Here is a 10659-nt window from a genome sequence, read left to right on the forward strand (position 1 = left end):
GCTTATCGTCAATCCCGACACCGCCGAAGTCGTTCAGCTTTATCCTCTTGTCGCGCCGTCTCGAGTAATTGTTACTCGATCAAATGCTGATTGGTCACGCGCTCAAGCCTTTAGTCTCCGATGGCCTGGCAATCTGATCTTCATCCTCGCTCTGGCCCATCGGACGAGCCCGATAAGGGGTGGGGATTTTTTTTTTCTTTCTCCCTTTGCTAGTGATCATCCGGGTTCTGCGAATCCCTTCACTTTCGCTAGAGAATTTTTTCTTCTCGTTTTTGCCTCCCGCGTTGTGAAAATCTTTGCAACTCTGCTGGCGGCCATCCCCGAGAAAGAAGCTGCGGAGTACGCAACGTAGATTGTCCGTAGATATGGAAGCAGGAGTAGGGAGAAAAAACTCCAGAGTAAGCGTTGTTGTGCATCACATCTCCGGCCCCTCTTATCTGTCCCTTTCGCCCCGGCTCATCGTATCCCACGATAAGGCCTGCCAGCCACTATCCACGATATGGCTTAGACTGCTCTGGAGCGTCATCGGCTCCGGCCGACGATGCGGCTTGCATCGCCTGGAAGTCCCGTCTCTTTGCCTCCTTTCTTATTTCTCTTCTTTACCCCTCTTCATCCGTAGTTTGTGAAGTTATCGTGCTCTGGCTGTGCACCTCGCTTTACTGTCTTTCATCGTGAAAGACCGTTTGGAAGAGCGGTCTCTCATCCTCGGAGCCCATCTTAACTCGCACAGGCCTAGAAGACTAAGCCGTAGTTGTCGCCATGACCGTCACGCACACCTCCAACGTCGGGCCGCTCACCGTCCTCGTCTCGACTCGAGCCGTTCTCACGCTTCCAGACAACTCTCTTGTCCTCTCTCCGGCGACCATATGCATATCTCCCGAGCTTGGCAGAATCGTCTCCATTCTGCCCGAGATCCTTCCCGCCTCGGCCTTCCCCCCCAGCGCTACCTATGTAGACCACTCTCCCAAGCTGTTGCTTCCGGGCCTTGTGGATGCTCATGTCCACCTGAATGAGCCTGGCCGAACAGAGTGGGAGGGATTCTGGACCGGAACTCGAGCAGCGGCAAGCGGTGGCGTCACCACCGTTATCGACATGCCGCTGAATGCCATCCCACCAACGACTACTCTTCGGGGTTTCGAAGAGAAGCTCAAGGCCAGCCATGGCCAGTGCTGGGTAGACGTAGGCTTCTACGGCGGTGTCATTCCTGGGAACGCAGACCAGCTGAAACCTCTCGTAGAGGCTGGTGTTAGAGGATTCAAGGGCTTCCTCATTGAATCTGGCGTCGAGGAGTTTCCTGCCGTATCAGCCAAGGATGTGGCGTTGGCCATGGAGACGCTCAAGCATGAACCGACCACTCTGATGTTCCATGCTGAGATGATCCCCCCCATTGCCGATTCTGTTGGTGACGCCGTCCTAACGTCTGATCCTCCTGCGGCTCCCAAAGGCGAATTGACTGCCTACAGCACATTTCTCGAGTCGCGGCCTCCTGCTTTCGAGACCTATGCTATCGAGGAAATCCTTGCACATGCCCATATCGCTCCCTCGCTGCACCTCCATATTGTCCACCTGTCGGCGACGCAAGCGATTCCAATTCTCAAGGCTGCTCGTCAGAGGGGAGTCAACATCACTGCTGAGACTTGCTTCCACTATCTGGGGCTATCAGCTGAAGAAATTGAAAAGGGCGACACGAGACACAAGTGCTGCCCTCCCATCCGTGAGGCCAATAACCGAGACGGCCTCTGGGAGGAGCTGGTGGCCGACGACTCGTGTATCCGTACCGTCGTCTCTGACCACTCACCGTGTACACCTCAGCTGAAACTGCTGCCCGACCACCTCGAGAGACCTGCAATTCCCCATTCGGATTCGGGTCTTGATGTCAACAGTCACAAGGACCTGCCACCAACCAAGACTGTTGCCCGCGGTGATTTCTTCGCTGCCTGGGGCGGCATCTCCTCCGTCGGCCTCGGCCTGCCCATCCTTCATACCGCTGCCAAGCAGCGCTCCGAGACATCCAAGGCACCAACCATCGTCGACATGGTCCGCCTCTGCTGTCAAGCAACCGCTGAGCAGGTCGGTCTCTCTCACCGCAAAGGCGCCCTTAGGGTTGGAATGGACGCCGACATTTGCGTCTTCGACGATACGCACGTCTGGACTTTTACCCAGGGCGACATGCGCTGGAAGAACCGCTGTTCACCCTGGCAAGGCCACAAATTCACCGGTCGGGTCATGGAGACGTGGCTTCGTGGCCGCAAGGTGTTTGATCTGGAGGCTCCCGGCGACGGCTTTCTCGCTAGCAGGCCCTTTGGCGAGTCCATCACCGAGAAGAGAACTTTGTAAACGATACGAAACGCATGATTCTATGATTTTGTCAATGCTTTTGATTTGGAGCCGGGGGACATGCGCATGAACGAATAGACGGACGAGGTAGATGGCATATTCAAGTGTGAGCGGGCGGGCGTTTCTGGCATGTTAAGTTTTGGTTTTTTGGCATACATGCATTGCACGTACATGGTTTGCATTTATTACAGCGTAGAAAGCACTGTTGAGATTTGTGGGATATACGGCCAGGTAATAGGTAGTAATGGCATTCGATTTGAGGAACCAAGTTGAAGTCAAGTGTGTAGGATCCCATATACATGCGTATAGATTGCGAGACATTTGCTATTTTTGTACCGAGTGCAGTCAAAGAATCGATGCCTGACCGCACTTGTTTGTGGGGTCTGGACAGAGGCTGAGATGCAAGGGAGGCGATTCCGGTCCATCATTCGTCGATCATGTCTCGGTGCAAATGACGTCAACCGGTAGCGCGAGAATCTGACGATGTGATTTGTCGAGGGATCGTGGCTGACAGAAGATGGGATGCTGGAATGGACAATTGGAGAGTTAATGTGTTAAGAGGATAACGTTTGAGCTTAACGTAATATTGTGTGTGTTGGTCATGTTGATGTGTGAGGGATCACGGGTGCATCCAGCAGAGGTATCATGTATTATATTGTTGCCGGATTAAAGATTGGCCTCCGTCTATCGATAGGTAGTACCTAGATACAGTGAAACATCTTAAAAAATTACTACCAAGCTGCGTACCTATTCACATTAATACCTGGCGCTTTATATAGATGGCCTCGCATCAGAGTGCATCATGTGCAAAAGAATCGAAATAACAATTGATCCTATTTCTTGGATCCGCCCCATCTTGTCCTCGCCAGCCTCAACAAGAGCCAAGCCAGCAGTCGGTATACAACCAAGCACCCAGCCAAAGCCGCCACGTTCACCACCGGATTGTCGTCAAAATCATACAGCTGGAGAATCTGTTTGCCCGTCGTGATGGGGCAGATACCATCTGCAAGCTGCTGCCCCGGCTTGCAGTAAAAGGTTTCGTCTCGCAAGGCATAGGGAGCGATCGAGCGTGTTGCATACCGGATGGGCGAGAGGTAGTTGAGCGCCTTGAAAGCCTTTGGGGCGTTGATAGACAGCACACCGGCCATGGCGGTAGCAATGGAGAGAAACATTCCCATGATGTTGACGGCGAAGCCGGTATGGTTGACGATGGTGTTGAACATGATTCCAAGACTCTCGCCACAGGAGACTATCCCGAAGCAGCCAAAGACGGAGACAAAGTACATGGTCGCGGTCCTGGGGAGGCCGACAGCGAGACACATCAAGATGCCGAAAAGAAGACAGCTAAGAATCTCAAAGGGAACCTCGAGGATTGTGTAGGAAAGCAGAAACGCGTCCACACTGTACACGCCATCGTCGTCCTCTCGGTAGAAGACGTCTCGCTCGGTGGGATAGATGGCCACGTTTTGCAGCATACCGACAAAGTAAAAGGCCCCGACCTCCTGTATGAAGCCCATCCAGTTCTGCACCGCGTAGTAGTCGTGATGCAGTGGTGCAAAGAAGAGGGCGAAGATGATGGCCAGTCCTACGACTTGCATTGTGCGAGCCATGATGAGCTGAGGCTGCCGGCGCGTGTTGATGACGGCGCGATGCAGAAGCAGGGGAACAGCAGTGGCGAGGGAAGCACGCTTATGGACAAGAGCGCCCAGTTCTGCTGGCGTTGAAAGGTTGGCCTTGTTGAAGGACTTGCGAGAAGTGGCAGACTGAATCTTTGGCAGAGGTTCGCTGTTGTCGTTCACCGCTGCTACGTCTCCATCGTCAAGTTCTTCCTTTTCGTCCAGTTCATCGGTCTCAGTTATCTCTGGAAGCCTTGACCCTTCTTCCTTCTTCCATTGCTGCTCCTTGTCTCCTCCAGATGAATATCTTTTCCATTCCTCAATGAGCTTTTCAACCCTATCTCTACTCTCCGCTTCCCTATCGTCGCGTTGCAAGTCAACAGTAATCATATCCAAGGCAAAGTCCGCCGGGTTTGAATGCTGAGGACATTGGTATCCCTGCCTATTAAAATAACTGAGCATGTCTTTGGCGCGACCAGCATAGGCTGGCGCACCACCACGGGCAAGGAGCAGCACATTGCCAAAGTGTTTGAACAGGTCTGATCGAGGCTGATGAATCGTTAGAATTAATGTTCTTCCTTCTTGGGCAAGTCCTTGAAGAACTTCCATGATCGAGTTTGCAGTGAAGGCGTCCAATCCGGATGTTGGTTCGTCTAGGAGAAGGATGCGAGGATCTGTGAGGATCTGCACAGCGATGGACACTCGCCGCTTTTCTCCTCCTGAGATGCCCTTGACCAAGTCGTTACCAATCAGATTGTCTGCGCAATCTTTCAACCCCATTTTCATAAGGATCTCCTCGGCGCGACGATACTTTTCTTCTTTGCTCATAAATGAGGGCAATCGTAGCGCGGCAGAAAACCTCAATGTCTCACGAACCGTCAACGAAGGTAACAGAGCGTCATCATCCTGGCAGACATAGGAGCAGACAGACCGAACGACTGATGCCGACGGAACTGCTCCGTTGAAAGACATTTTGCCGGATGGACGATAGTGAGTGCTTATTGAGTTTCGGAGCCGGAGTGCCATTGAGTTGAGAAGAGATGTTTTCCCGCTTCCAGATGGACCCATGATGATATTCAAGGTACCGGCCTGGAAGGTCACATTGATTGGCTTGACAATGGTTTTTCGGGGCAGCCTTTTGCCATTGGCAGCTCTTTTATCAAGATCAAGGGAGAAATTCTCCAGCTCAACATCGATGGTGCGAACCTCTGCAATAGACCTTGCCGTCATCTTTTCCTTTCCGGCTGACAGATCCGTATCTGACACTCGTGGCCGAGCTATGGTCATTTCCACCTTGATATAGTGTAACCCAATCGCCGATAGTATGAAGAAGAAGATGACAAACGCCGCAAGGCAGACAATCGGGCGAGCAATCCAATTTCTGGGGAATCCGAGTGAGGACATGATGTAGTCTCCTGTATACTGAAGGCATGCCGGATTCGATAGTCCACCCGGTTCGGGACAGTCGTAGAAGCTGCCTTGGAACTCGTTGCCACAATACGCTCCAAAGGTGTAAAACTGTGGTACTGCGATTAGCTCATTATACATACTAGGGACTTCAAGTGTATGATTTCTGAGAGTATAGAAGGGGAACTTACCGACCAAGTCACCCACTTTAGCCATCGAACATAGACTGGAATAGTATCAACTTGGATGAATATACCACATGCTATGCTCTGCAGCGTAAAAGCGAAATTGGCAATCAAACTAGCACCCGGGAAGTGTCTGACTGTCACGACACATGTGAATGCGCACATGATGCAAGCAAAATGGTTGACGAAGCTGATACTGAAGAACGTGAAGAACTTGGCAGCATCGTGATCAAATCCGGCCATGAAGTACAGAATGAGAGAGAACAGGAAAGGAACAGGGAAATCCTCCGTCACGAGTCGTGCCAGTCGTCGTGACAAGATGTAGGGCACGGCATCGACGCAGTGTTCTGAAGACTCGCGATCAAATGTTGGCATATCGATAGTCAGGCGGTACGTTTCAAACATCAGGATCAAATAGCCCTGAAGACCAACGCATATGTATAGGAGACCTTCCCTAGATCTAATGCCAGCCTGATCGCGGCCGACATTGTAGAACAGGTAGCCTATCACGAGTCCCATGATGATGGCTTCTAGTATAGACGCAGTCATGCCAAGGGGATCTCGGTATGTGACCTTTAGGGTACGATCTGTTAAGATGCGTACCTGGCGGAGGAATCCGGCGTGGGTCGTTGCTTTTGAGTGTTTGTTCCGCTTCATCTCGGCGATGCCCTGTAGTGCCGGGAAGCGGCCTTCGCTCTCTATCCTCCATGCTGCTTTCAGGCTTTCGAGGCGGGTGGAAGTTTCGGCCTCTAGCTCTGGGGTACGATTGTCCACGGCAGCAATGTCAATGACGAATTCTGCCGGGTTCACAAACGGAGGCAGCTGGTGGCCCAGATCCTTGAACCATGGGAGACATTCGGAGACGGGGCCGGAGAAGACCGGGCTTCCCTTGGATAGGATGATGAGGTTGTCGAAGAGGTCCCAAATCTCAGACCGAGGCTGATGAATTGTCGTGATAATGTTTCTGCCTTTTTGGGCCAGGGCCTTTAGGGTCCTGATGAGCTGGAAGGCGCTTGTTGCGTCCAATCCGGTGGTGGGTTCATCGAGGAACAACACGGATGGATTCGACAAAAGCTGTACTCCGATGCTCACACGTCTCTTCTCCCCTCCCGAGCAGCCGCGGTGCTGGCTATTTCCTATACGTGTGTTGGCGCATTCTTTGAGACCCAATTCACGAATGACCTCCTCGACGATCCTCTCGCGGTCTTGGGCGCTGGTAGACGATGGCAGTCGCAGATCAGCCGAGTATCTTAGAGTCTCCCGAACCGTCAAAGTCGGCAGCAGGATATCCTGCTGCATAACATAGGCGTGTCTAACACTGTTCACACCCATCTGCCCGTTGAATACCGCCAGGCCTTGTTGGCTCAATCTCGAGCTGACAACTCTTTCAGCCAGATTATTAAGCAGCGTGGTCTTTCCCGAACCGCTGCCCCCAATGATGGCCGTCAGAGTCCCGGGCTTGAGGTCCGCATCGACGGAATGCAGCAAGGTCTTGATACGAGGCGCAGTCTTGAATCCGGCGGAGAATAATTCGGGATATGTGCCAGGATCAAGCCATGAAGGCGCTGTATCTACGGAGATGGCCAGTCCCCGAATCTGAACATCGACGGCTTCGACATCGACGGCTTCGACATCGTCGAGAGACAGATTCGCTGCGCCGGCGACGGAAAAGCGGTTCCGGTCGAGTTTGACGTGGCTGATGGGCACATCGAGCGACGTATCGGTTGTGCTTGCAAGCTCGGCCTTTTCAACATCTATCGCGGCAATACGTCCAAGAGCTTCCTCCTTGCTCTCGCCAGCTGTCAGAGCCATTTCGACTGGATCCGCCGCTGCTTGGTTCGATAATGTGGCTTTCTAGCTAGTCAAAATGCGGGCATGATGACAGCTTCTTTGGGCGTCTGTGGCACTGAGAAACAAAACAAAATGCTGACAATCATCACCTAAAGTATATAGCCGGACGCTTCGCTGGTTGATGGAGTGGCTGAAGAGCGCCAGGATCACGACCTGCCAAATCAACTCGACAGGGCAAAGATTCTTCCCTTGCAGAGGGAGTGGGAAAGAAGGCATGGCGAGAAGGATCGATGAAGGAGCTCATGCATGAGGACTTGATGGTTCATATCATGTTAGGCCGAGCATTTCGTTAGTTCTGTGGATCCGATCCTTGTTACCCCGACGGAAGTAGAATCAAGCACAATCCGAAATCCGTAGCTCTCTCAACTCACTTCTTCTGCATCCATTGAGCTTCACGAGAGGGCTGGTAACTGATTTCATTGTGTATTAGAAGATGTGCGTAATCTTTTTCATATGCCCTTCATATATATCACTTTAAGTCATATGAACGCCATGTAAGAAGCGAGGAACGAGGCGCAGACTAAGACTCGCGGCACATAATAGCGTCGGATCTACGACTCAGGTCGATCTCCATGTTTACGCGTGTTTCACCCATTGATCCAGTGCTAATACAAGACACATTACCCATCTATATTTACATTGCTCAAATTTGACCTGAGGTATAACCTTTCTTTCTCATATACAAGTAGGCGAGTCTTCACAGCATCAATTGTTCCGATTCTTGGCCAGTGTTATATTAATCACATGATAATACGAATATTGGCCAGCCTCGGCTAGACAATTTAGCTAGTCTCTCCACGTGGTGGTCTTGCTCCTGCAGCTTACTATCAAGCTTCCACACATCGTTCTCAGCGAGGCCTTGCAATGTCTCGGCCAGCTGTTCCTAGGAGGCTCGAATACTCTTTATTTTCACTTATCATGCCGCAGCCAGCAGCCAGCAAATAAAACATTCTTCAGAGATGCCTTGACATTTCACCTATATATTCCAGTACTACCTGCTACTACCTATATATTCATACATACATATATATCTAATATCTGCTACTGCAGCTATATTTATTTAATATTTTCTACTATAGATATATATCACTAATATCTGCTACTATAGCTATTTGTACTTAGTCTTTACTACTATACTTATATTTATCTAATATCTTCTACTATGGCTATATTTCTCTAGTATCTGATAGTATTTCCCAGGTTTAGATATAAGAACTGGCTTTGTTAGGAGGAGACAGAATACTACCTGGAAAGTAAATTAGAAAGCTAGCTATATTATCAGGACTATTGACGTTAATGAGTCTAAGTTTCCCTCTCCGCCAGCCGAAAAGTTACAGAGGCTGCAATGGTATTTGTATACAATAATCATCTCTGTGTCACCCTCAGCCTCCTTTTCCAGTGAACCTTGCCTTTTTATGGTGCTCGAAGTTCTCTTTGCCCATACTCAAATAGTCACACAGATTGTAATGGAACCTGTTATACACAATAGCGGACTCTGTGTCAACGCCGGCATTGATGTTGCTATTTCACCTGGCCTCGGCCTCTTTTGCTAGGTGAGCCTTGCTTTTCAATACTTCTTGAGACTCCCTTTGATATTGGTCGGATAATCACAGAGGTTTCAATAGCATGTGTACATAATAGCAGCCTCTGCGTTGAACGGAATCCGTATCTGCAGATAACACAGCTGTACTTTGCTCCCTCGGCCAATGTGAAGAAATGGTCTTGTCCAGCTGTGTATTCCTTCAGATTCTCCAGTACCCGCCTGTTTTCCCTCTCTAAGCTTTTGCTTTTGGTATCAACGAGCTTAATATCGCATCTCCTTATTGAACTTGGGTAACTTTCGATAAACTGGGGATTAATCTTCGTGCCCTGTCACTCCTAACAGCAGCCACAATCTCCAGTTCTTCTGGTGACAGCTCAAGGTCGCCGACAATGGTCTCAAAAAGTGCGTTATGTGTACAGAGTCCATTGTAAGTAAACGAATCTCGCGGCCAAGGGCAAGAGGAACCCATCTTGTAATCCTTCTTTCTCGATTGCATCGCCTAGAACAAGAAAGAGAGTATTGCTTCCAAAGCAATAACAAGAAATCGTAGCTTGGGAACATCATCGGCAGAAAGAATGGGTAGCCAGCAAAGTACTCCCATGTACGTGATCATGTATTTATCGGCAATGCGCTTGCGAAGAAGCCTCGAAAGACCTGTACCACTATCGTATTGTCTTAGCCGGGCTAAAAGAGCCTGTTCAGCTTGAGTACCTGAGCCAATATAAAAGTGCGGGATGCAATCAGGTTTCTTAAGGGAGATTGCATATACACCCCAACGGTCAGGTCCATCAACAAGTAGCTTTTGAAGAATTCGATTGGCGGCGTCGACGGTGCGTTTATTGCTTCCAATAAACCAGGCGGAAACCCAAGATTTGTATCGTTGAAAGTGGCAGTAAAGCTCTCTATACTGTCGAATCTTTTGTTAAAAATAGGATTCTTATTTTCAGGACCAGACACACAAGCCCAAGTGCGCGCGAGCACTTCATTGTCAATTGTTTCCAAGTACATAGTCGAAGTGAGGCGGATAGCTATAGTAGTAGATACTAGAGAAATATAGCTAAAGTAGCATATAGTAGAGAAATATAGTTATAGTAGTAGATATAAGTGAATAGATGTAACTTTAGTAGCAGATACTAAATAGATATAGCTACAATAGCAGATGCTAGAAGGATGTAGCTATAGCATTAGATACTAGGAGGAAGCATCTAGCCAGCGTAGTAGAAACTAAGTACTACTAGGTATGTAATGATAGTGGCAGACACGACTTGTTTCATCACTTGAACTCTACGCAGTGACTGGAGTGTTAAATAACCGTCAACTTGGGTGCTTAATAGCTGAGTGTTTACTATCATAGTTGCAGATGAGCGAACGTGTTCGCAGTATAATAATCCTCCAACGCCCACTATATCAGCCTTGACGAACGCCTTCATCATGCCAAACACGCAGGGCCAACGACGGACATATGAAGAAGTCTTCGGCAATAATGAGCATGAAAATAATGCAGGTAGAGGCGGAAATGCCTTTACGCAGGCATATGTCAATGTGACGACACCACTTTCCAACACGGCGACAGCAATGGCAATGCCGTACTCTCCCGCGGCGAACCAACTGCCGCTACCAGCTACACTTGGTGCGATGCTGGACATGCTATGTGACAGGACTTTTTTCAGACCCCTTTCTGCCCTGCACCAGCAGCAACCGGCGATACTTGGGGACGGAA

At 49.8% G+C, this 10659-nt stretch overlaps 2 protein-coding genes across 2 annotated transcripts; one reads left to right on the forward strand and one right to left on the reverse strand.

Moving 5' to 3' along the window:
• Positions 1-759: 759 nt before the first annotated feature.
• Triagg1_4124 (uncharacterized protein) lies at positions 760-2337 on the forward strand (the record flags this gene model as incomplete). Its single annotated transcript, XM_062898493.1, has 1 exon — positions 760-2337. One exon carries the CDS (start codon positions 760-762, stop codon positions 2335-2337), a length of 1578 nt encoding a protein of 525 aa, XP_062757144.1.
• An 833-nt stretch (positions 2338-3170) lies between these two features.
• On the reverse strand, positions 3171-7357 carry Triagg1_4125 (uncharacterized protein; the record flags this gene model as incomplete). The annotated part of the gene is made up of 2 exons (XM_062898494.1): positions 3171-5471; positions 5552-7357. 2 exons carry the CDS (start codon positions 7355-7357, stop codon positions 3171-3173), a joined length of 4107 nt encoding a protein of 1368 aa, XP_062757145.1.
• Between the last annotated feature and the right edge of the window lie 3302 nt (positions 7358-10659).

The sequence above is a fragment of the Trichoderma aggressivum genome (assembly GCF_033847375.1).
Source record: "Trichoderma aggressivum f. europaeum strain CBS 100526 chromosome Unknown scaffold_012, whole genome shotgun sequence".
In the NCBI taxonomy this organism is placed as follows: domain Eukaryota; kingdom Fungi; phylum Ascomycota; class Sordariomycetes; order Hypocreales; family Hypocreaceae; genus Trichoderma; species Trichoderma aggressivum.